The sequence below is a fragment of the Aspergillus alliaceus genome (genome assembly GCF_009176365.1).
Source record: "Aspergillus alliaceus strain CBS 536.65 unplaced genomic scaffold BDW43scaffold_3, whole genome shotgun sequence".
Classification (NCBI taxonomy): domain Eukaryota; kingdom Fungi; phylum Ascomycota; class Eurotiomycetes; order Eurotiales; family Aspergillaceae; genus Aspergillus; species Aspergillus alliaceus.
In genome coordinates, this window is record NW_022474686.1 from 163977 (window position 1) to 189101 (window position 25125).

General features: G+C 49.2%; 9 protein-coding genes across 9 annotated transcripts; 5 read left to right on the plus strand and 4 right to left on the minus strand.

The window, feature by feature from the left end:
• The first annotated feature begins 20 nt into the window (after positions 1–20).
• BDW43DRAFT_261424 (uncharacterized protein) lies at positions 21–458 on the plus strand. Its single transcript, XM_032040309.1, has one exon. It carries the CDS (start codon positions 122–124, stop codon positions 350–352), a length of 231 nt encoding a protein of 76 aa, XP_031905186.1. The 5' UTR covers positions 21–121; the 3' UTR covers positions 353–458.
• Positions 459–3225: 2767 nt separating this feature from the next.
• On the minus strand, positions 3226–3938 carry BDW43DRAFT_115021 (uncharacterized protein). Its single transcript, XM_032037983.1, has one exon. The coding sequence runs from the start codon at positions 3828–3830 to the stop codon at positions 3363–3365; it is 468 nt and encodes a 155-aa protein (XP_031905187.1). The 5' UTR covers positions 3831–3938; the 3' UTR covers positions 3226–3362.
• A 328-nt stretch (positions 3939–4266) lies between these two features.
• On the plus strand, positions 4267–5036 carry BDW43DRAFT_296633 (uncharacterized protein; the record flags this gene model as incomplete). Its single annotated transcript, XM_032044239.1, has 2 exons — positions 4267–4589; positions 4646–5036. 2 exons carry the CDS (start codon positions 4267–4269, stop codon positions 5034–5036), a joined length of 714 nt encoding a protein of 237 aa, XP_031905188.1.
• A 295-nt stretch (positions 5037–5331) lies between these two features.
• BDW43DRAFT_261427 (putative 26S proteasome-associated ubiquitin C-terminal hydrolase) lies at positions 5332–6575 on the plus strand. The gene is made up of 3 exons (XM_032040310.1): positions 5332–5470; positions 5527–5621; positions 5675–6575. Exons 1-3 carry the CDS (start codon positions 5429–5431, stop codon positions 6474–6476), a joined length of 939 nt encoding a protein of 312 aa, XP_031905189.1. The 5' UTR covers positions 5332–5428; the 3' UTR covers positions 6477–6575.
• Positions 6576–6746: 171 nt separating this feature from the next.
• On the minus strand, positions 6747–9449 carry BDW43DRAFT_296635 (putative choline kinase; the record flags this gene model as incomplete). The annotated part of the gene is made up of 5 exons (XM_032044240.1): positions 6747–7382; positions 7433–7576; positions 7628–8147; positions 8200–9130; positions 9401–9449. 5 exons carry the CDS (start codon positions 9447–9449, stop codon positions 6747–6749), a joined length of 2280 nt encoding a protein of 759 aa, XP_031905190.1.
• A 1734-nt stretch (positions 9450–11183) lies between these two features.
• Positions 11184–13373, minus strand: BDW43DRAFT_306217 (nonhemolytic phospholipases C family protein; the record flags this gene model as incomplete). Its single annotated transcript, XM_032045975.1, has 6 exons — positions 11184–11768; positions 11831–12033; positions 12096–12206; positions 12260–13035; positions 13103–13185; positions 13251–13373. 6 exons carry the CDS (start codon positions 13371–13373, stop codon positions 11184–11186), a joined length of 1881 nt encoding a protein of 626 aa, XP_031905191.1.
• Positions 13374–14382: 1009 nt separating this feature from the next.
• Positions 14383–16614, plus strand: BDW43DRAFT_306218 (multicopper oxidase-domain-containing protein; the record flags this gene model as incomplete). Its single annotated transcript, XM_032045976.1, has 7 exons — positions 14383–14785; positions 14854–14970; positions 15026–15357; positions 15413–15567; positions 15618–15803; positions 15875–16259; positions 16333–16614. 7 exons carry the CDS (start codon positions 14383–14385, stop codon positions 16612–16614), a joined length of 1860 nt encoding a protein of 619 aa, XP_031905192.1.
• A 303-nt stretch (positions 16615–16917) lies between these two features.
• BDW43DRAFT_296638 (Auxin Efflux Carrier superfamily) lies at positions 16918–18839 on the minus strand (the record flags this gene model as incomplete). Its single annotated transcript, XM_032044241.1, has 4 exons — positions 16918–16990; positions 17041–18254; positions 18328–18494; positions 18551–18839. The coding sequence occupies 4 exons, from the start codon at positions 18837–18839 to the stop codon at positions 16918–16920; spliced, it is 1743 nt and encodes a 580-aa protein (XP_031905193.1).
• Positions 18840–22520: 3681 nt separating this feature from the next.
• Positions 22521–24507, plus strand: pbs2 (mitogen-activated protein kinase kinase PBS2; the record flags this gene model as incomplete). Its single annotated transcript, XM_032044242.1, has 2 exons — positions 22521–24059; positions 24127–24507. The coding sequence occupies 2 exons, from the start codon at positions 22521–22523 to the stop codon at positions 24505–24507; spliced, it is 1920 nt and encodes a 639-aa protein (XP_031905194.1).
• Positions 24508–25125: the final 618 nt, after the last annotated feature.

Genomic DNA, 25125 nt, shown 5'->3' on the forward strand with positions numbered 1-25125 from the left:
CTTTTCGGCTCGCCAAGGAGAAAGAACCACAAATACAAAATAAGGGGAAAAGAAAATGGAAATGAAAAAAAAAAAAAATCCCCCCCCCCAAAACACGCAGACACAATACCCTTTCACTGAGATGCATTTTTGTTTATATGGTATGAGATTGAGCTTGGATTTCACATGGGATTGGACGGATAGAAGGGCTGGTACTCTTATATTATGGATGGTTGTTTTTCTTTCTACATTGTCACATATGGTGCCAATTGTTGTGAATTTTACATGCCTGACATTCGTTACGAATCCTGCGATATGCTTCCGTGATACACGGATACCGGACAGAATGAGGCTACATGAGAGCATGGATTGATATGGATATCAAAATCATATACCCGCTTGGCGTTCATTTTTCTTTTTTTTGTTTTTTCTTTGAGATAATTAACCTGTACATTGAATTGATCAAATATCTCCGATCAGCTGAATCCTGTAGGGTTCATCAGAACCGCTATTAATAGAAACCAACCCAATGACGATCATGAAACGGTGGTTGAGTTTCGAGTTTCATCCCCGTCTGTATCTGTATGTACATGCACAAAGCCGTGGGAAATCCATCCTCACCACGTGCTGATATATTTAGAATCTCGCATATTTTAGTCGAATCTAACGCGAGATCCTCTAGTCTCTATCTACCCCCAGTATGTACATATGTCAGTACTAACAGAACAACCGCCCCTGCAGAAAGGGATACGAGGCAGTGCAGAACCGCAACAAACATCCGCTCGTCCCCAGATCTAATTTCCCATCCCTACATACATCAATCAACCCTAAGATATATTTAGCAACGAGTAAAAGTCATCTCAACACAAACTAGCCTTTAATTTCCTTTTAGTATGATTGTTGAGCTCCATCATGCACAATGATGATGGTGATCGGCACGATGCGTTCCTTGGAATTTTATATAAGCTAATTTATTTCGGGTGATCTCGTATTCGGTAGATCCTTAGATCTGACGTCGGGGTTTTCGTTTTTTATTTTAGGTTGGAGGACTGCACTTAATTTCCTATGGTTTATTTGGTTTTGATTTTAGTTTGTGGAAGCGCGTGGGGCCCCAAGGGGGAGGGGGGCTATATTGGGATTTTGGTATAGGGCCAAGGGTTGCTTGGGCTTTGGTGGTACCTATGGGGTAGAGCTTGGGCGGCGGTTTGTGGGGGTCTTTTTAATTGTGGGTGATTTTTGAGGGATTTGATTTACTTAATACTAGTAGGTAGTGACTTATAGGATACGACAGGGGGTTAACCTGTTATAGGTTTTTCGTTGGAAGAGCTAGGGATGTTCGTATCTATTTGCGGATCAAGGTATACTATGCTTTCGAACTCGAAATTGTTGTCGTATCGTTTATTCGATAACGCGCTCTTTGAGATTGATATTGCTACCGTTTGAACATCCGGCCACTTGATATGAGGTCTATGTAGAAGGATACAGGAAAGCGGAAGTGACGATGGATCTAGTTACTGACTACAAATATGTCACCAGTAAGACAAGATCACCTATATACGGAAGCCCCTGCAGAAGACCTCAGTGCTCCATAGCCAGCTTCTGCCGGACAAAGATCTAGCGTTTAGTTATATGACTAGAAATGTCTTCGATGCATGCCTTTTATATGGAGAGCTCTGAATGATATACTCTAGTGCTCCCAGGACAGTGAAAGTCAGGAGTGAGAGGCATGGACAGTCGGGAACTTAGAAGTGGCTGTACAGAACGGGTGATGTCGTGATCCAGAGCATGAGAGAAATGCACTTCATCTGAGGTATCTTATTCTCGCTGCACTGTTGCCCCATACCCGTCTAACATCTACAGCGCCCTGTCCGGTCCTTATCTCGATTTGTCGCATAACCTAACATTTGGAGCACGCGTATGGAGGCATTTTGAGTAAGGGTAACAGGCGAGCCATATCAGAGGCTAATCATTCTCGTAAATTCTCATTTTAACTGTGTGTATCTAAAGGGTGTCTGTCGGTCTTCACGTTCAAATTGAGATCAAAGGTTCCAGGTTTGAACTGATTGCCAGAGGCAAGTCCGAACTATTCAGATATAGGCCGTTCGAAAGAGCACTGATAGTGTCGTATGACCGTAAATAAGACAAGTGCCGGATGGGAAACATCTAGTCAGGTTCCTGTCCGCAAGCGCATAGCCAAAAGCGTCACAGTCCGTCATACTTTCCGAGTTGCTCTGAGAAAGTGGTATGATTTTAGAAGATGGCTAGGGCAATGAGGTAGCAAAAAAGCCCCGGAAATCCAATTAGATTTGATAATAGTACTGCCGCTTATCTGTAGAGAGCTGGCAGTCAACATACTGCTGGTGTGGCATGTTAAACCCGACCTAAGTGATTGGTAACTACTGCCGCAATCCCGACAGCAGTGGTGTTTATGTAAAGTAAGGGATTTTTGGGGAGAGCTCGGTCGACACAGAATCTAGCTATGATGAGTGGATTGTTCAACTTGGAAGGGTTAAATTGAGGAGAGCAATAAAAGCAGAAGGGAGTCAATAAATGGCATGAAGTATGGTCATATATTTGAGTCTCCGGGAAGAAAATACAGCAGTTGAATGACTAGTTGTTCTGCCGGTTTCATAATTAAGTTGATGGTGCCGGTTATTGGTAATCGGCTCCATTGGGTCTATGTGGTTGATTGACTTTGCAAGATACTCCAATATTTTTCACGCATTTCCTATGGGGTATTGGGGGTACGTGTGATCTTCCCCCGGCTCTGGACTGACTCTCGGCAGTTAGCGCGGCACGTGTTCCCTACTTTCTAGGACAAAAGACATTCTTCAATACATCACCTTCTCAAGACTCCCATTGATTAATTTACTTTCATTGGTTGGCGATCATATCTAACAGATTCACTTTTGTTGGGGGGGGGGGGGTGGAGGTGTTGTGCAGATTTATTATACTAAGAGGAGCATGTAAAAGGTCACTGACTCAGTCTGATTCGTGCTCAAAAAAGCAAAAAAGGGGGATCTACTGGTCTAGCTACTCGATATGCCGGGAAAGTGGAGGCCGAGCGATGATCCCGCATAGCATTCCGGCATGTGCGTTCACTATCTGATAACTAGTAAGTACTAAGCTTTGAAGTCCTCCTAATTGAAGTAATTTATGATTCATGCAATTTGGCTCTAAATGAAGGCTAGAAAGTGGTCACTTGGTATACTGATACCCTTCGCTGCATGTCAAATCATCCAGTCATGGCACAACTACCTGTCATTAACGGAACTTCGCCGACTTCGCTGTCTGTTGACATATGTCGTGCTCCACATCTGTATAAGATGCCCTAATTGACTTTTAAAGCCTAATATTGGAACCGATTCATACCTAGAAGTGGTTCACGCTTGAGGCTTCCGCCAATGGCTGTGCCAAATCACGTCTAAGCTTGGAACCAATGCTGGTTTTAACGTGCACTTGACCCAATTACTGGGCAGTCCCAGAAAAAGCCTCAAGCATCTGCAGATCATCATACACGGCTCCGCTCGGTAGTAGGGAAATTGTGCCCTCTCCCACTTTATATTCAATGTCCTCTGCCAAAATAAAGCTGCCTTCCCTTCCTTGTTCCTGGATTGAAGTTTATTGGATTTCGGCCCCTGGGTTGAACTATGATCATTGCTACCTAGGTCTCCATCTCTACCATGCCAAATGAACGACCTGCTATATAACTGAGGCTCGACCCCGCTACCTTCAGAAATCCCCGTGCACTGCAGTTTTGTCGTCGACATATGCGCGTATAACGTGTGGGCTACGAAAAGCCCTTCTCCTAGTGTCTCGTCGCTCGTTATAAGGCACCGCCATACTGTCATCAAGATGAACTATCGCAGTACATCAATTATCATCGCTACCGCGGTGTCCGTGGGGATATCTTCAATATCGATGTGCCTGAGGTGCTTTGTGCGATTGCGTATTGTGCGAGCCTTCGGGAAAGATGATGCCACAATGGTGGTAGCCATGGTATGTCTGCTGGTGTTTCTTATGCCTTGACTGTACCTAATAGCAATGACACATCCAGTTTTTTAACCTGGCATTTGCCATCTGTACTTTTGCTGGTGCTAGATACGGGTTCGGACAAGAGATGAACTGGTTTGTGGACAAACCAGGCTACCTTCGATACGCTTTACTGGTGCGCCTCTGCCGAACTGCTCATTCATTCCTTGTGCTGTCTAACGTTCAATGCAGTACTGGTGGCTGGGCCAGAACTTTTACTTAGTCACGGCCATTATCGCAAAACTTTCCATCGCAATGACCCTTCTTCGTATCACTCCCAATCGAGTTCACGCCGTGATCCTGTACACGGTAAGCGGGCTTACCCTCCTTGTCGGGGCGTTGTTTGTCCTGGTCAGCATTTTTGAGTGTACACCGGTCGACTTTTTCTGGAACCGTATGACGAAAAGCGGCAAATGTATCGATCCGAATGCTCTGGTGGGAGTTGCATATCTGGGCAGCGCAGTGGCCGCCGCCACCGATTTTACCCTGGGACTGTTACCATGTGTCATAGTCTGGAATCTGCAGATGAATAGGCGAACGAAGATTGCACTGGCGGGTATTATGGGCCTAGGCTGCATGTAAGTCCTCACTAGTCAAGGCTGACGTTGCTAGCTCGATTTCTCACAATGAATAGTGCCGGTGCCACTGTCGTCGCTCGCATACCGTACCTATCCGCCTACAAACATGCCGACTTTCTGCACGCTACCCACCCCGTGTCCGTATGCTCGAATATAGAAACCGGCGTGGGGATCACTGCCAGTTCTCTTGCAACTCTTCGCCCAATCTTCCGCTTCCTCCGCGACACGAAATCAGGCTCTCGCAGCCGCAAACGTCCCACTGAGAATAGCTACCCATTATCAAACGTCACCAACGGCGGCCAGCGCCATTGGGCCAGTATAAATAGCGGGTACCACACCACCATTACTGGTCGCCAAGCGTCGATGCAGAATGTCAGCACAGAGAGCATTACGCCGCTGAACCAAGGAATGAAGATTGAGCGTTCATTCCAAGTCGACCATGTTTAATTTTCATGGTTTGCTTACGTTTACATGCGATACATGTTTCATGTATATAGTTTATGATTTATACCCCTTTCGCCTGTAATACCGCGAATAGACGAATGAAGTGTACTTATTAAGTATGGGTGTACACTGTATGTACTATCATTTGTCGCCTCAGGCACTAATAGTTAATTAATTCCCCTCTTACTAAGAAACGCCGGAGCTTGTTTGCATGTGAAGCAAACACTCACGACCCAACCCTTTTGATATCGTCATCAGCAATCAAAAAGCTTCTTCATCCACCAACATACACCCCATCATTCGCCCATTGATTCTGCATCGCCCATTGAGATAACCTCACCTTACATACTAGACACACTCTAGAAAAACTCTACCCCCCAGCAAAACCCTCCAAAATGGCCGACGCAGGCGGCTGGAGCACAATCGAATCCGACGAAGTAAGCCTACCCAACCCATTCCCACCCCCCAAACTAAAATTAACAAGACAAACCAGGGCGTCTTCACCTCCCTAATCGAAAACCTAGGCGTAAAAGGCGTCCAATTCGAAGAACTCATCTCCCTAGACGCGGACACCATCCGCTCCCTAAGGTCCGTCACCACACCACCCCAAACCAACCCTAAAACTAATAAATCAAAAAAAGCCCAGTCTACGGCGTAATCTTCCTCTTTAAATACCTCCGCGATCAAACCCCTACAACTACAACTACCGCTCCTCAAGACGGCACATACGTCCCTAATCCCCCCGAAAACCTCTTCTTCGCCGCCCAAACCATCCAAAACGCCTGCGGCACCCAAGCCATCCTCTCCGTAATCCTCAACCAAGACAGTCCCTCCTCAACCCCGCACCCAATCGACATCGGCCCCGAGCTCCGCGGCTTCAAAGACTTCACGACTGGCTTCCCGGCCGATCTGCGGGGCGAGGCGCTCTCGAACTCGGAGACGATCCGCACGGCGCATAATGCGTTTGCGAGGGCGAGTCCGTTCGTGGATGAGACGGTGCGGACCGCGAGAGATGAGGAGGGCGATGTGTATCATTTTATAGGATATACGGCTGTTGGGGGCACGTTGTATGAGTTGGATGGGTTGCAGCCGTATCCGATTAGTCATGGGGAGTGTGATGCGGGGCAGTTTCCGGAGAAGGTGATTGGGGTTTTGCAGAGGAGGATTGCGAGATATCCTGAGGGAGAGACGAGGTTTAATTTGATGGCTGTTGTGCGGGATTTGAGGGTGCGGGCGAGGGAGATGGGGGATGGTGAGTTGTTGGAGAGGGAGGAGAGGAAGAGGAGGGCTTGGGATTGGGAGAATACGTTGCGGCGGTCCAATTTTGTGGGGTTTATTGGGGAGGTTTTGAAGGGGGTTGTTGGGATGAAGGAGAAGGAGGGTAAGGTGGATGAGTGGGTTCAAAAGGCGAAGGGGGAGACGGAGAGGAGATTGAGACGGTGATGTTTTTGATCGTCTTATCAAATTGAACTTTTGTTAGTTACCCTTTGGTAGTTTTAGACACATACCATGTGAGCTACGTAATGTATTTTTATGGATGCGATGCAACGGATCAGGCAAGACCAATTTGATGGTATTCGTGGCATAACCCGTAATGCTGTGTCATAAAGCTATGAATGTATGTATGTACATCGTGAGTCATATCAGTTATGCCGCACTGTCGGATTGTTGAAGACAGCGTCGGGCCAAGGGATTGATTAAGGCTAGCTCATATTAGTAGTCGATCATGCGGGGCTTGATGTGTTGAACCATTGCCGCAGGCAGCTCCTCCTCTCGAACGAGGTTCAACGCCAACAGATCTGCCCAGAAGAACAGAGCTCGGTCCTGCGCATAAGCAAGGTAATCAAACTCGTCTGTTTCCTCTGCATCGGCGTCCGGTGTAGAGACCGTTGAAGGTGTCCCCTCGGACTCTGAGCCATTGGCACCGTTCTGATGACCGTTTGCCGCGGCGTCGGCTGCAATGCCCTCTTCCATTCCTGGCACCTTCGCCTGTACAATGCCCCAGGCCACCCACTGCGCGGAGTTGAACACTCGCCAGAGCCGAGCCTGCTTTATCAACGATCGAATTTCGGCTTCCATCCGGTCCTCCTGGGCCCTCTCGACATCGACCAAATTTTGTTGGTCCGCATCGGGACCCGCATCGAGGTCCAAAGGAGCGAGTGTTGTGATGTTGGCAGATTCCCCTGCCCGCATCAGGGGAGTGATAGAGGGAGAAGACCGTACGCCCAAGCCCGGGCGATGTGTCAGATATGCACTGATGAAACTATGCTGCTGCTCCAAGGTGGGGAAGCCGGTGTTGTTGCACGCCCAGGACCTTTCTGGGTCGTGATAATTGTAACACCATTCAGTCTATTTGGTCAGCAAGAGAGAACAAGCGTCTGTGGCAAAGAGGGACTCACAAAATGATTCGCGAATTCGAATCCAGGAGTATTCGCGGATGCGTACTCGAAGTCAATAACAACGAGCTGCTTGTGCTTATTCTCGGGGCGAAGCAGCGGTGACTCAGAACTAGGTTCCATCCGAAGGAGATTACCATATTGAGTCTGCCTGGTCAGTTTGGGTTTATCGGAGAGACTCCAACGTGGGAGACGTACATCATTATGGGCGAAGACCAGTTGACGCTTGATCTCCTGCATGCCACCATAGCTGCTTATGAGGTGATTCCGGTAGTTATCAACGGCTTTCCTGAACATAGGCCACGGAACACCGCAGACAAAGCCTCGGCGCCGCCAAGGCTCTGCAACCGCTTTGATATCGTTGTGTTTGGACTGGATCTCCTTATCCAACCAATTGGTAACTTGCTCGCACCGGTCCACCCACTTGTCCCAGTTCTTGAACACCATGGGGCCTCCTTCTCTCTCATTATCGAGCAAGTCAATGCCGTCATGCAGCTCTCTCATGCGCTTTGCAATCTGCTTCATCGTCCCAGGATCGCGCAGCTCTTTCGGGTTCAAAGGACGGGCCTCAAAAAACTCCTCGAAGCGGCCGTTATTGAAAGTTCCCAGCACTCGGGGGCCGATGTTCTTGCGCCCCAGACGGCGCAGGATCTGCAATTCATTTTCTCGATCGATGAGGTGATCCACCTGGGGCCCATAAATCCGTAGAAGGAGCTTCCTGGTGGGGTGTCAAAAAGCGTGATCATATAAGGCATGGTCTGAGTACTTACGGAGGGGGCTTTCTGGGTACAAGGCTGTAGGAGCCATCTTCAGCCCTGGGGGGAGGAATATTTTGAGGCGGCGTGACCACGTACACAGCATTAGTTAGGGCACCGCTGAGACGAACTACTCCTACCTCGCCGGCGAGTTCCATCGGCAGCTTGCGCCACCCCTTGAGCTGCAGCGTGTGCGCGAGACGTACAATCTCCGTCTTGAACACTAACCAAGCCTCTCGGTCCAGGGCCCGCCTGGCATTTGCACCGTCCTCGCTTTCATCTTCTGCGCCACCACCGCTGTACGCGAGCGTCTTAGAGTTGTCTAATGTTGCATCCACACTCGGAGCAGCTGAGTCCCCGTCTAGGTAATCCGACTCGGAGGCCGAGCCCCTCCGGAGACCCTTCACCTGGCGCCGACGTGTAGACCGCCTGGTGGGATACACAGGCCCGTTGCCATCCCCTCGCGAAGCAGCATACTGGATGAGAATCTTCTCCAGCTTGTCTAGGGCAAATACATTATCGTAGCCATGCGAGACCGTTCTCTCCAGAACGACGCCCTCCCTATTACCAGCATCTTCATCGTTCTCGTCATCGCCATCACTACCCGAACCCTCTGTTTGTGCCTGCGCTTTTGCTTTGGGGGTCTTCCGCTTGGACTTTTCACGTTGCAGCCATTCCAACACCTGGTGGAAAAGAGTATTCTGCGGATCTTCTTCGCCGTTTTTCATTTCTTGTTCATCCCGAGACCCAGACTCAGTTATAGCACTAGATTGACTGCTTAAAGGCGCTGTGGGATGATGTGGTGGGCGAGCGGTTGCCTTTCTGTTTAGGGCAGGGTGTTGCTTTTTGGCATCGGGTGCAATGGCGAGACTGCCGTTGCCGTTCGCATGGAGAACCTTGTGCAGTGACGAGATGCTGAGACCGGTACCATAAATTGGTTGGAATCCTTTTGCAGGTTGATTAGAATCCATCAAATACAATAATCCAAAAGGCTGCGGTAGGGAAGGGCTGAACGACAGGAGGTAAGGGGGGAACGAATGTTATTGGCCCCAGATAGGAGGTACAAGTGAGTGAAGAGCAATCAGGATGGTGGTGGGGATAGACCAAGGCGCAGTTGGGCATGAGATCATCTGATCCGAGAGTAGAACCTCGGGAAATTCTACTACTACATTGGCTCAAAAAGGAAAGCGAAAAGCTAAAAAGACTTTCGGCCTACCTTCAATGTCAGGACCAGAGTCCCCGTTGTGGTCGGTGAAGGAAGGCATATCCACGGACACGCAACAGTGGGATCCAACAAAACGGGACCCTGAGACAGAAAGTCGTCCAAGCTTCACACCCGGAGAGGGGAAAGCTGGATACACTCCGATTATATATGGGTTCTCCGGAGCGGCCCACGGGGGTAACACTCGGGCCACAGGAGACAGAAGTGCGCAGAAAGACTGGGTAATTGGCGGGATTCGACGACGTGGACAGAGAGCAAAGAAGGACCCCTAATTCTAAAAAATAACTGTGGATTCCTTTTTGCCAAGTGGGGTCTCCGATTAGGAGGTGAACCAACGGTCGGAGATTCCGTCTCAACAGTTTCCACTTGCGATCAACGCCGGATCAAGAAGAGTGGAAAGAATGGTTTGGACGACGTTGGCTTGGTAGGTGGATGCAGTGAACTTGAATCCTGTCCAGATGAAGAGGTGAAAAGCAGATTAATCATGAATGAATGAATGAATGATCGAAGAATGAAATGAGTGGCGACCAGAAAGAGACAAAAAACGTTATCAGTGAAGGAATGAACAAGGACATGTGCTGCACTGCTGCGGACGGACTAGTGCGTCTCAGGTGACATTTGGCCCACCATCTTTCTCAGGCAGGAATATCCCCTCCCCCCCAAAAAAAGAAAGGGAAACCAACAACTGAATAAGCTGGATCGAACCACCCACTCATAATCCTGTCCATACCATAACATCATAACATATATGGTATATGTTATGTTGTTATTAATTTGTGTCCCATGGGGGGGGAGGCAAACAATTCTCCAAGTCCGCCACTGACTTAGTCACAAAAAGAACATCATCTCCCTCTTTCTCTTAAAACCACAGGTTCTTGCACTTAAGCTTGATTGGCCCCTAACAATAAGGTCGCAGCCAGTCAGCACTTCTACTATACCGAAAGGCCCAGATAAGCCGACCGGGGACAATTTTTGACTTTGTGATAGGATCCATTTCCCATTATCTGGGTCTTGTTTGCTTTGAGTTGTCGCATAGGGTTCCCCACAGTTCGGAAGTATGAGTAGTATCAGGTACGATGCAGTAGTCGCATAGGTAGATAACAATGCCATGTCGCTATGGTAATAGTGTAAAGTAACATCATCAGTAAAGTACTTTTATCATCATACATGATGCCTGCTACCAACAAGAATCATGTGTCACGTGATTACCAACACATACACATACACCCGTGGTAAATATACTGAGGTTTTGTCGCATAGGGGAGAACGTTATTCGTTCCATACTGGATGGCAGGTTGCAAGGGCACTGGTTCATCCACACGGGTCATACTGGTCGCATAGGCGTTATATTAGAATCGAAATCAACTGCCGTCAAAAAAGTGGTGAAATGAAGGTGGGAAGAAAAAAGAGGGGAAACGCGCGACTACTTATGAAAGGAGGGGAAACGGTCACCGGAACAGCGCCTGAGGCAGGAATGTCGTGCAGAATGCCAAGAACGCTGATCAAGTACTACGCCATTCGTCTTCAACTGCCCATGCATCATGCAGGTAATTAATATTTGGGCAGCATCAGTATATGAATTATGGTGTCCCTGCGATCATGACTGCTATTCCTGGCACGTGCCAAAGAATGATATGAGTGGAGCCGGCGGCTACGGAGACAGTATAACCCCTAAAAGCCCACCAGAACGGTTTGGTAACGAAACACCTTTCCTATTTCCGATACTTGATATCATATAGGAAGTCGTCGCCATCACCCCGCCCTCCTGATTGTGAACTTAATGATAGCTCACACTCCAAATCCTATAGCCGTCCCCATTTGCCTCGCTTTCTCGCCCAACCAACGCTCCTTGGTCGTTTATCACGATAGGCGTGGAGTCGGCATATTGCAATGTATATCCTTGACCATTTCCAAGGAAGGCAATCTTTACCTCCGCCGCCTGGCTATGCTGGTCGGCTGGCAGCAGGGTGCCTTTCGGTCCGAGCCATTTACCATCCAAGGCACTGGAAATCTGAAACTTCTGGCTCTGTTCGCCGCCAGAGTAGTGGACCACCCATCGCTGTTTCTTGTCGCTGTAACCGGTACTAGTGGGGCTGCTACTCAGCCGGGTTGCATTGCCCACGTTCGTCAATGCATTGCCTGATTTTTCAAAGACCAAGTAGCGACCCTCCGTGAGATAACCGACTACCTCTTTATACCCTTCCTCGAACCACAGGGCCTCGGTGGTGTTGCTCTGCTGGCCATAAGGTACGGGTGGTCTCTGAACTGGGTGAGCTGCTTGGCAGTTGGAAGTGCCCACGTATTTACCCAGGATCGTGGCGGGCTTCGGCGCTTCTGGCAAAGTGGGGAGGCTAGTATCAGGCTGATGGAAGATGTTAGTTAACATCCCAGTAACACCGAAAGGGGTGCCCTCTACAAACGTACGTGGTCCAAGTCCAACGCATTCACGAGATTCGACATGTGCTCCCGGCGCCACTGCACCATCTCCGGTGTCTGAACGTTCTTATATCCTCTGGCGGTCAACCATTGCTCAATGAAGAGGATTTGTGAATTATGGTCCGCATGTTCCGTGAAAACACGCTTGCCTCGTGTCCAGGGCGAAACCATATAAAAAGGAACTCTCAAGCCTGCCAGACACCGTGTGTTAGCATGGCGGTCATCCCGTCCTGGGTAGGTTTATGAGACTCACCGGGTCCGACATAGATCTTTCCGAACTTTCCGTAGGGATCTTCCATCCAGTCACCTGGAGTGTCTTCTGGGGAATGGAAAGGAACAACGTGGTCCCCAAAACCACCCGTTTCTAGGACCGATTAGCCAAAGCTCGAATACGCCCATACAATTGACCGTCCATACCGTCGTAGCTAATGATCAGCAGGGTTGATGAGTACTTGGGGCTTTTTGTCACGGCATCCACCACCTGTTTTTGAAGCCATGCACCGTCCTTTGGCATGTAAGGTGGATGTTCCGATAGTTCAGCTGGACCAACGATAAAGCTGACCTCCGGGAGACTTCCTTTGGCGGCGGCCTTGTAGAATGCGTCGAGGCCCAGGTATGACAGACCCTTCGTGGCCAGAGGAGACGATGAAGATGCATTCTGGTACTGCTGGAACCAAGCCAAGGGGTTGTCGTCGAAGTTATTCTTTTCCTGATACAATTGCCACGAGACCCCAGCCTCTTCGTAGACCTCGAAGATGGTTTTCCATTTTAGAGGATAGCAATTGATACGGTCCTTGTCGCACCCGGGCGTTTCGTTGTTATCAATGTAAGGGCCTCCTTGGTCCGGCCTCTGGGGACTTCCAGGGATATTCACCGAGCCACTCACCAAGGTGACGCGATTAGGGTTGGTAGATGTAATCTGCGACTCTTGGTACATGTCCCCAGCAGTCCAGCCCTCCGCAATGGCAAACTGAACAGGGATATCGTTTCGCTTGAGATATCCCCAGCTCCATGGGGTGTTGTTCCGCGCCCAGTTAGTGTTCAAGTCGTGGTTGAGTGAAGCTTGGTTGTCCTCGTAGCCGTTGCTTCCGGCTACCATGCATTGGATAGCATCGTTCCAGTATCCACCCTTGTATCCCAAATACCATGGGAGAAGAGTCTTTGCATCTTTGGACATGGAAGGGTCCACCTTTCTACCAGTATAACCGCGAGTCAGCCATTATTCTTGACGTAAGGCTATTCGCTACCTCTAGAACTCACTGATACCAGACAGGCAATCCATCATCATTGACCTGTACATTAGGGTCGTTGAAGCCTCGAACGCCTGCCATAGTTCCAAAGTACTGCACAGCAGAAGTCAGTCAAATACCTTGGAAAACGTAGGATCTAGAAGTCAAACAGCACATACATTGTTCCAGCTTCGATTCTCCTGCATGAATATCACCACATGGTCAATATCTTTCAAGGAACCCGCACTCGCAGGTCTACTCCCTAGGAGCGAGATCAACGTCACGCCCAGCAGCATGGACATCTTGGTTCACTGTCTCGAATGCGATCCGATAGGCGCCGAGTTGATCTAAACACTCTTGAGTGAAGGATCATCTTGGTACTGGCCGATGAATATATCTTAAAGGTTACATATGCCTCTGTCGGCAGGAGCCGATGCAACAGACCCTTCTAGGTTTAGTCAAAGAAACGTCGAATGCAGCCAAACAAAACGTGATGCAGGTTGTAGATCGGATTTGACGAGCCATTGAGATGCAGCAGAATCGCCAATAGTAAGCTCCATCTGTCGCTCTGGAAGTGATAGTAATCTAACCGGTATGCAAACTTTCACACTAGGCCGTGGCACAGTTGCAATGGCGAGGTGAGATGATGCGGAGTCGTCATTTAGTATTCGTTGGACTCCTCGGTTAGAGAACTGAGACCGGCACGTGCTGCATTCGGTTGGATGGCTGAAACTTGGTGTCTATGGGGCCATCAACCTGTTAATTCCCGCTATCTGTTAGTGCCTGAAGATCACCTGTTCCTGAACCCCCTCAAAGCTTACCCGAGTATCCCGTCTCCTTGACAGCTACAATACAGATCTGGCTAACGTTGATACGATAGAAACGGTTATTCAAGCGCTACTTGGTCAATCCTCAAACGAAGTTTATTTCCTGGAATGGTAGGAGGACAAGAGTTTATGCATCCTAATTAAACATCCAGGGTATCAGCGTGAGAACGGGGGCGAAATGAGCCGAAAATGGACCTGCAGACAAATTATCGTGAAGGATTCATCACTCCACAGACCATCAGTGTTGGTGAACTATATAAATGACATGGATAATATCGATCATCTGATTATTTTCTCTTGTTCCTCATTAGTCACTGCCTGTACAACATGCATACTCCACGCAGGTAGTATGAGGGATCTACATATTTCATGTAACGTTCCCCCACTATCAGAAGCGAGCCATGCAATTCAACGTGCTAACCATTTAAAAAAAGGCTATTCGAAAGCCGAGTGATCCTCGATGCTACAAAGTACCAAGCAGACAATGGAGAGAAAGTCCAGTCGCCGAAAATCGAAACCATCGAAGATCACAGACCGGAAGGGATCGGAGACTGGCTCTTCCAATGCACCTCCTAGAAGGACAACAAAAGATTGGCCCTACAGCATTCTGATTTGTCCGCTGATTGTATGCATCTTGATCGTGTTGCTTTTCCTCCAACAGTTCTCCGCGCCAGACCCATTGCGCTCTGTACTCCCCTTACCTGGCACTCACCATGAAGAAACGCTACATCCCAAACTACACAGCCCTGACTTGTCCCGCCCGAGGATAGAACTTCAACCCGAAGACCATATTTATCGGAGCGCGGTGACACGACATCTCGACTGGGTGGTTACTGCCGACCACCTTCGACCAGACGGGGTATCGAAACGGGTCTATCTCGTCAATGGTAAGATTTCAATTCCGCAGAAGACCACCCGTATATAGTATATACATTGACCTCAATTCAACGGAAAGATCTTTTTCCGGGACCTACTATCGAGGCTCGTTCTGGTGATACCCTTATCATTAACGTCACCAATGCACTGCCAGAGGAGTCAATCGCTATCCACTGGCATGGACTGCATATTCACAGTATGCTATCCTTTTAATCACATTGTAATAGTAAAGACATGCGCTGACATTCTAGACGCAATGGATGGTGTTCCCGGAGTGACACAAAGTGCCATCCCCCCCGGATCCACATTCATGTACAACTTGACTATTCCCCATGATCAAAGTGGCACCTTTTGGTATCATGGCCATACTGGGACGTCGAGGGCGGATGGCCTATACGGTGGCTTTGTCGTGCATGCCCCTGCTTCCAGAGCTACTGTTCGCGGACTCATGTCCCGTCACAGCGTCGAGTCCGTCCCATATGGTTACGAGAGGGAGTTTCTGCTCCTGATTGGAGATTGGTACCATCGGTCTGGTGACCAGGTCTTAGCCTGGTACATGAGCATTGACTCTTTCGGGAATGAGGTACGATCTCAGTGCTTACATGCTACCGTGCGCATTGACACTTATACAAACGTAGCCAGCGCCCGACTCGCTGCTAATCAACGGAATGGGCAACTTCAACTGTTCGATGGCCGTGCCTGCTCGACCAGTCGACTGTATCGAACAAGACAACAACCTTTCATATTTAACAGATATCGAAACAGCTTATAGATTGCGCGTGGTCAACACCGGGTATCTACGTTACCAACCCTAAAATAGATCAACAACTAACAAACGCCCAGCTCCCTAGCAGGATTCACCCTATCATTCTCAAACAACCACCTAACCGTCATCCAAATAGACAGCACCGACATCGAACCCCAACAAGCCTCCTCAGCAGGTATCCTCTACCCAGGTCAACGCATAGACATCATCCTCCCGCCTCCAAAAGACAACTCTACGTCTCTAACAATCCACCTAGACGAAGAGTATGTACCCACCGCGCCCGCCCCCCCCAAATCTTAGCTATAAAACCTCCTGACAAAGGACCGAAAAATAGATGCTTCAACTTCCCAAACCCAGCCCTAACCCCCACCCAAACAATCCCCATAGCACCCTCCTACTCCCCTCTTCCCGAGAATCTCCCCCAAGACAGCCAGATAGACCTCCACAATACCCCCTCAACGCCCTCGCTCCTCTCCCAACTTCCCGAAAAAGCTAGCCAAACCCACGTAATCTACACTAAGATCCAAAAACTAAGCATAAACCACAACATCCCCAACGGCTTCTTCAACCGCACTTCATGGCGCCCACAGTCCCAGCCCCTAAACACCCTCCCGCGCAACAAATGGGACGAGAACCAATTCTCGTTCGCCACGGAGGCCGCAGGATGGATCGATCTGGTGGTGAATAACCTAGATGAGGGGGGCCATCCGTTCCATCTGGTTAGAATTTCTTCACTCCTTCTCCTTCCACCCCCCCACCTTGTGTTTTCGAGTTAGTGACTAATGGAGTTAGCATGGGCACCATTTCTATGTCCTTAGGGTCCACGAGGCCTCGATAGGCTGGGGCTCGTATAATCCGTTTGTGGATTCTGATCCGCCCGGTTTAGAACCCGGGTCTGGGTACGATCTCTCGCGGGCGATGCTTCGGGATACGGTGTATATTCCGAGTAGGGGGTATGCAGTTTTGCGGTTCCGGGCGGATAATCCGGGAGTGTGGTTGTTTCATTGTCATATCGTGTGGCATTTGGCGAGTGGGATGGCGATGGTGGTTGATGTGGGGGATTCTATTGGCTAGTAGTGGGGGTTTGTATGATAAGATCGGTGCGTTGGAGGTTGCTATTTGGATAGCTTGGAATAGAAAGAAAGAAGTGAATGCTTGTAAACGTTCAAATCCTTGAACTCTGCATTAAGCCACCTGTAGTCGGGTTGCCCGTTCCTAATGTATCCTATCCTACCCAGTGACCGATTTCCCAGTCTGGTAAAGCAAACGGAGCCACCAAATAACATAAATTAAGAAAAGCTGTAAAAACCATGTTGAACGCCGCACACCAAGTCATAAAAAGCAAAGCGAGTCAATTTCGTAGCACGAAGACAAAACTTAGGGCGCAGCGGTCGCCCATTCCACCACTTCCATGGCACACATAACAAGAATTAGAGTAGAAGGAAGGATCCTGCAAAGGTTAGTAAGCGCTCGCTTTGACGAGGATCAGATGTCACATACCAAACGACGTAGCTCTGGAACAGCAATTTTGACATAGCGCCCACGTAGACATTGTTGATCTGGCAGATTTGGGCCAACTGCAGCGCCGACGGGGCGCCCGTGAGCAGGAAACAGACGATGATGAAAATCGGATCGTCCAAAATGCTAACCGGGACGTATTTCGCCACAAGCGCCAGTAAAGGAGCCATGATCAAGGTCGGAAGAAGCATGCGCGCCACCAAAGACGCAATGATCAACTTCTTCTCTTCCTTGGGATGCTCCAGGTCCTGTTGCGCCTCTTTAGGCAACGTGTTGCGCGCTAGGTTTGCGCCGAGCACCACCAGAATTAAAGGTACGGCCACTTGACCATTTTGTTGGATGGCCCGGGTCACCGAGTTCTGCACAAAAGTGCCCTCGTCGAAGAAGAGACGCTGGAGCGCGGGCACAGATGCCACGACGATGGACACCAGCATTGCCCAAAGGGGAGGGTTCATGAAGGCCCAAAGCCCACGGAAGAATCGTCCGATCCAATTCGCAACGCCCGATAAAGTTTTCTGGACGGGTGTCGGTAGGCACTGGAATATAGATGCTGATAGATTCCCCAACGCATCCGAGAAGCGACTTACGAATGTCTTTAGTCGTGAGCTGAGCCCCCCTGGCTTTCCGGTGTCTCGACGGGGCACTTCGACGCTAGGGAAGCATAGAATATCGCCCCCAGTGCTTTGGCGGGGCAGAAATGGTCCACGGGGCGGAGGACCAAGCAGGGAAGGGTGGTGGATATGCACTTCCTCCCCATCCTGCTGAGATAGCTTTGTGTACGAGTAGGCGCGTATCAGCACAGGTGTCTGCTCACCCGAATGGAATACCCCCTCGTCGTGCGAGTCGGCAGAGGAACTATCCGCCAGGTTCTCGGACGATCCAGTTCTGATTAAAGGCTCATCCGGATCCGTTTGCTCGGGATTGTCACGGTATCGCTCCTGGCCCTGTTCGATACTTGTTCCCCCCTCGCTTTCTCCCTCCTCTAGGTACCGGTCTCGGGGAGCCAGGAGAACGTGGTAGCCCCAACTCCAGCGCACGAGCTGGCCGAGCTGCTGAAAGATGAGCAAGTATAGGATCCCGCGCGCCGCCACCTCGTCGTCATTATCGTTTGGTATCCTATCCCAATGAAGGCCTTTCAACGTTTGTGAGAGCGACATGACCAGGGAGATTGGAAGCGAATTTGAATTTCCGAAGACCTTATAGACGGAAAGGAGTTAGCACCACGTCATATATCTTAAAAGGCTGCGCCAACACAGATCCCAAACGTACTGCCATGGCCGTGACGAAGTTGGCCGGCCGTTTCTTGAAGCGACAACATTTCGATATGCCAACTGCGCAGAGATATGAGACCAGGGTTTGGACGACAAAGATGACGGGGATGATGGCTAGGTCAATGAGCTTTTCCGCGGTGAGTTGGGACCCCAACTTTGTGAAGACTATGATCGCGACAAGTCAGTGAGAGTCTGGAAAAGTACATTGTGAGCGCACATACTTAGACACGGGGTGAAGAGGTTGACGTTGAGGTTGGCGACCAACTTCTGGGCGTCGGCGTCGAACAGGCCCTGTCTGGCGGCGATGTAACCGGGCAAACTGACACAAACAACTTCCAGGACGGCCTCGAAGACCAAAAGGATCAGGTGGGCGAAGGATGGATGGCTTGAATGGGGGGCCAGATTGCCGAGAATGGACGGCGACACGCCTAGTCGCTGTTGGGTTAACAGCTGACGGGGGACCAGCGATTGTGCATTCTGAAAGGAGGTTGGAGCAGTAAAAATGGCCATCGAACGAAGAAACAACGGGCTTGTTGCACTTGGTTGGAAAACGGAAAAGGACGAGAATTTGTAAGTGGAGAGAGCCTGTCGTGACGTACTCTGAAGTCACTGGGCGGTACCTGCAAAATTTAAGGTTGGAGCTCTAGGCAAGGAATGGAAGCTGGAAAAATGGCAGTGAAAACCTAGGAGGAATATAGGGTAGTACCGAAGTGACTGATAAGAGAAACCTAGGACAAGAACGAAACGAAGGAAAAGTGGCAGTGTTGGGTTCTTTCTGTTCTCCTGCAAACAAGTAAATCATCATTTCACCCCGGAAGAAGAAGACCTGAATGACGAGGATAAGGTCTCTGATTGGCTGGATACAGGGACGGGGACGATCACGAAGCACGCCAAGACCCAGGATTTCATCACCTTTTTTCCACCTACAAATCCTGTTCTAGTTGGCAAAAGGTACCTTTGGCTAACTACAAGGTCCCTGCTCAATATTCTCCTACACAATTGCTGCACCACCACGACTCCGGAGGACCTGGGAGACCCCAATGGCACAAAAGGTACTCAAGAGGCAATCAATCCTTCTCGGTACCAAGAACTTCCAAGATCACACAGCCTCTGCCGCCAAGAGATATCTCTCTCGATATGATTGCCTCATCCCCAGGTCTCCTTGCGTCAGCCACACTGGATTTCAACCATAGAAGTCCTAATTGACGGACGACAAGCATACTTCTATCTTGTCTCAGGTGAGGGGAAGTTCATTTTTGCACCCTTCACACATACCTGAACAAACCCCCTACATATAGGAAAGGCTTGGCAGCCATTGAAGCTAGGTTTGCCGTTGGCCTATCGCACGGTGTGTCTCGTGGACTGCTCATTGGTCTTCAAGTCTGACACCAGGTGAGATAAGCTGAGCTGGTGTGTTGATGTGAAACAGCCAATCATCCCCGGATCCTCATTCGATTAGTAGATGACGCCACAGTGGGAACCTCGGGGATCGTCGTCGATAAAACAATTCGTACGTTTTGTTGACGACTAGAAAACGTTGATTGAAAGTGATTCCAGTACCTTACTGGATGCTTGGATGTGACTGGGGAAACTGTGGGCTACGATTGGATGCATCCGAAGAGTTAATCGATCGTTCCAGCGTATTAGGGCTTGGCTCTGATTTGGCCCTGAGAGCGTAATATATACCACCCAAACCCGACAGAAGTGGCTTCAACCCACGGACGGAGAGCATAACCCTTTCCCCGTATAACTTAAAAGAAAAGAACTAACCTGTGGGTTGATTTTGATACCCCGAATACCGTATCGATAGAAGCTTCATCAGAGCTGGTGCGTATTGAAGCTTGGGGGGCTTTCACAGTGTAGTTTTGAAGTCTTATAAAACGCGCCCCCCCCCCCCCCCCCCCCCAAAAAAAAAAAAAAAAAGAAGAAGAAGAAGAAGAACGCAGTAGTCTCAACAGGTGGTCGTGTGTTCTTCTAGCAGCCGGTATAAACTGTCAACTTGTAGAAGCATATCCTTGTGTCTGAAGTTGTGGTCTACCTGATATATATATATATATATATATATATATATAGTGTATGGGAGGGGTTACTGATATCCAGCCTCGGGCAGTGCTCGCGTATCGTTTGCAGATAGATTACGATAGTATGGTGCAAGCCTCATACAACGGACCGTAATAAAATCAGGGCACCTAAAGGCTGTCATTGTTCCCCCAGAATGCCAGCCATCATGCACGGAACTATCGGTGGCCATTGTCATCAAACAACAGATTTCATTCCGAGCCCGCTATTGCAGGTGTCCTGGATTGATTCGTCGGGACTACAAGGCGGATGATCCCACACTGACATGGCCATAGAACATTTGAAATTGAAGGTGAGGGTATACGTCAACAAGATGATATCATTGCAAAAGGTGATCATTGCAAGGGAGGGGGCGGGGGTAGGGTTGAATTGGACATGATGAATGTACCAGACAAGTTGATAAGGAAACGTAGAAGATTGAGGAAGGGAATACCAGATATCTTATTATGCATGTATGCGTACTGTCAACCGAGTGTATTAATCCATAAGAACGTTGGAAATCCACAACCTTAAATCATGAGTGCACGATATCCGATCCTATTGGGTTGATGGCGGCCCGTCCAATCATCTTCGGCCGTTGGCATGTACCTGAGTGAACACACGTGCCCTGACACCATAGCGGAGGAAGGTCCTAAGAATTGGTATATGCGGTGTATTGTCGATCATCAATTGAATCATGACCTCATTCTCAGCCGGAATAAGGGTAACGGTGGGGAATTGCTGTCACTTTGGAACCTAGAGTTAGAGACGAGACGAGACGAGACGTTGGGCAATTGGATCCATCTCCGTCTGTTATACTAGAAGGGCGAGTGTCTCTTCAAAACGCTGCCCAATGTTTGCCACATGGTTTGGGATTTTACTAGAGTAGTAGTAGATTTTCTTTACGACCAGGGGGTATGCAAAGGTCCGAATGAATGAGTGAAGAATCAGCTGACTTTCTCCCCATCATTTCCACTTTGTATCAAGATTGCGTAAAGAAAAATAAAAATATGAACTTGAGACCTGAAAGATTATGCACATTTCGGCAAAACCGTCGGGCGACTTTCAGTGGCAAATTAATTAATTAATTTAATCGATGAAACCATGAATTTCATGGTCAGGCAGACATAAAGTTGCTCGCCACAAGTTCAACCCGTGGAAGCTTTAGGTTTTAGTTTGGCATCCCGTTTGAAAGTCTTCTACGACTTATAGTACACCACAGTTGCCGATCGTTGGCAAGTAGGATAGCTAGATTGGGAGGAAACAAAAAGTAGTCAAAAGGATTCCCTGCGCCCGACATTCTTCCATTGGCTGCCTGAGGTGCCAGCACGGCAACTTATTGGTAGTAAGCAGTAGTAGGAGCAAACAAAAGCAGGGCAAGGGAAAAAGAAAAAGAAAAAAGGAAAAAAGAGTGAGCAACGGGAACTTCCGCTTTCCATTTCTATGATTTATTTGAGTAGCAAACCCTTTTTTTTTCACTTTTCACTTTTCACATTTTTTTTTTTTTTTTTTTTTTTTTTTTTTTTTTTTTTTTTTTTTTTTTTTACTAGTACCCTTATTACCTGATGTTAGTTCGCCTCTTACTTCCCCATTGGTCTCATTCGAACTTCTCCGTATTCTTACTCTCCCCCCCACTTTACCCTCTTAGTGTGTCTCTTTTCCACTCCTCGCTCCCAATACTGATTTATACCTTTTTCTGATCTTCTACTGCTTCTGATTCTTGTCGCTAACTAGGAGCTAAGCAGAATCGGGAACAATCGGTTTTCTTAATTCTTTCTTTCTTTGCTCTTTGTTCGTTATTCTTTTCTTTGAACGGGTTCCACCTCCCTCAATATCCTTTCCTTCCGAGGTCGTTATCTATCATTCTGGGAATGGCTTAAATCGTGCCCCGCGTTGAGAACAAACCTTCATCTCCAGCCGTCCTTCGAAACGTTTCTGCCTTTCTCTCTTCAGCTCTACCACCTTCCTCCCCCCCCCCTTCTCGGGATCGGGCCACCCGCGACGATTCTGCACCTCTTCCGACCGCAGTAATATTGGTTCTCTTCCTTGGATGTCCGACAGTTCGAGACTTCGCAACATCGCCTGAAGGAATCGGAGACGGTACCTTGACAATTACGCTCTCGTATGATCACAATGGCATCCGAGATCGACCCTGTAGCGGGAATCCCCCCTTCAAGATCCGACTTGGACAACAGGTCCGATACGACCGACGATGACCACTCGCCCTCCGTGACCACTCCCCCCGCATCAGTGCCTTCCTTGCGCCCGTCCGATAAGCTTCCCGGGATCACCGCGTCTTCGACACACCTGGGCCAGATCAATGCGGCTCGAAGAGGTGTAGCGACACCACCTCGTCCACAGGCCTCCATGAGTAGTGCGTCACAAGGTGGCTTGAACCAGGATATTTTGGCGAAAATGAAGGCCTTCTCCCTTTCTCGGCAAGGCGCCCCTCCGACGTTACCTCATACGGCCTCGACTGGAACGCTGCCCAAGACCCCCGGAGGGGGAGTGCCCGCAGCGGGTTTGTCGAGTCCAGGGGGACAATCCCCTCCGGTTGTGAATGGTCCATTGGCAGGTGCCTTCGCCGGCCGGCTTCCTCCCCGCCCGAGCACCAAAAATTGGGTTTCGTCTCCGTCCATTCCCGGTTCGACCCCGAGTCCGAATTCCATGAAGCCGGGTGGCCTGGCTGCGAAACGGATGAAGCCCGGCCTGAAACTGTCCGATGCTACTGGCACCAATGGAGCTTCCGCGAGCCCGTCTCCTGCCAACGGAACTGCAGGAGCCCCGGAAACCGCCTTTAGTAAATATTCCGAGTTTATTGACACTAAGTCCGGGACGCTGAACTTCAAAAATAAGGCAATTCTTCACGGCGGCGGAATTGAATTCTCGTCCGGACACAAGTTCAGTATTTCACTGGACGAAGTGGATCGCCTCGATGAGTTGGGCAAGGGCAACTATGGAACAGTCTACAAGGTCCGACACAGTCGGCCGCACATGCGCAAACCCGGCATGGGTTTGAGAGGCATCGTCAGTCGTCCGACAGGGCCGGAAGCTTCCGTGGTGGATGGACCTCAGGATAATCTCTCCGGAGTCATCATGGCGATGAAAGAGATCCGCTTGGAGCTGGATGAAAATAAATTTGCACAGATTATCATGGAGTTGGAGATTCTTCATCGCTGTGTTTCGCCCTTTATCATTGACTTCTACGGTGCCTTTTTCCAGGAGGGGGCAGTGTACATTTGCGTTGAGTATATGGATGGTGGTTCGATTGACAAGCTCTACAAGGATGGAGTACCGGAGAACATCCTCCGCAAGGTGGCCTTATCTACTGTCATGGGACTGAAGACACTCAAAGACGACCACAACATCATCCATCGGGACGTCAAACCCACCAATATTCTCGTCAACTCGCGAGGGCAGATCAAGATCTGTGATTTTGGCGTCAGTGGAAACCTGGTTGCCAGTATCGCCAAGACCAACATTGGTTGTCAGAGCTACATGGCGCCCGAACGGATTGCTGGTGGCGGCGTCCAGCAGTCTGGAGCGAGCGGCGGTGGGACGTACAGTGTCCAAAGTGACATCTGGAGTTTAGGGTTGACCATCATTGAATGTGCCATTGGTCGGTATCCATATCCGCCGGAAACTTTCAACAACATCTTTAGCCAACTGCACGTGAGTAACCCCCTGTTCTACCTCGCTGTTTGGATAGTACGTAACATGCTGATTTTTGATTCACTAGGCTATTGTGCACGGAGAACCCCCTACCCTTCCAGCTACTGGATACTCCGACGAAGCGCATTCCTTCGTCCGTGCTTGCTTAAATAAGAATCCCAACAATCGTCCTGCATACAATACGCTCCTTCGGCATCCCTGGATCGCGCCCCTGATGCAGCCGCCCGAGGAGGCAGACAGGGATGATGCCTCCTTGGCTGATGGGGCCACCCATTCCTCTGTCACGGAAGATAAGGAGGTAGCGGACTGGGTGAAGGAGATGCTGGAACGTCGCCACAACGGGCAGCTACAGGACTCCGATAAGCCGGCACTCCATGCGGTGGCGTTGGACGCCGTTCCAGGCAGTCCTCTTCTCGATGATCCTTCCACAATCTCCTTACAGTCCTGACGAATCACATAACTCAGGTTTTAGAGATCTCTATGCTTTGCATATACATGCATCTATCCCTCTCCTGCTTTGATTTTCGGGTTCAAAGGTTTATGGGAAGTGCACAAATGAGCTGAAGACTGCTGGCGCAGGCGCCTCTTACCCGACAGCTTTCACGTCTAAGGGCCGCGCCGACGGTCCTCTGTCGGCTTCGGTCGTGTGGATGTATGAACCAAAGCACCAACCCCGGTGATGTTCGTCATAGTATCTTGAAATTTCCTCATGTATTATGAATTAAGACGTGATTTAACGCCATGCCCTCCTTATAACGACTATCTATCTATCTAGGAACAATATTCAACCCTTGTTATCTTTGTTCACCCAGTAGCATTTGTACAATGAGTCTCTCTTTCTTTGACATTAATAATTATAGTTAACTTATTAAAAGTTCTGCTTAGCAATCCGCAGATATCACGTGCATCGTTCGTCAGGCCTAAAGGGATGATGAAATCCCGATCTCGGCCTTTGAGGGCAGCTGATTCGGCGTTTGGTGTAATTTTTCCCTTCTTTTCGGTCGTCATTCTTAGGTCTTCACCACTCAGGAAATAAACTCGACCAGAGTCTTCTCCATTGGGTGGC

Coding starts and splice junctions, on each gene's coding strand:
- BDW43DRAFT_115021 (XM_032037983.1), bottom strand. CDS start 3,830: ATGACAGTATGGCGGTGCCTTATAACGAGCGACGAGACACTAGGAGAA.
- BDW43DRAFT_261427 (XM_032040310.1), top strand. CDS start 5,429: ATGGCCGACGCAGGCGGCTGGAGCACAATCGAATCCGACGAA. Junction 5,471..5,526: donor GCACAATCGAATCCGACGAA/GTAAGCCTACCC, acceptor AAGACAAACCAG/GGCGTCTTCACCTCCCTAAT. Junction 5,622..5,674: donor GACACCATCCGCTCCCTAAG/GTCCGTCACCAC, acceptor AATCAAAAAAAG/CCCAGTCTACGGCGTAATCT.
- BDW43DRAFT_261424 (XM_032040309.1), top strand. CDS start 122: ATGCATTTTTGTTTATATGGTATGAGATTGAGCTTGGATTTCACATGG.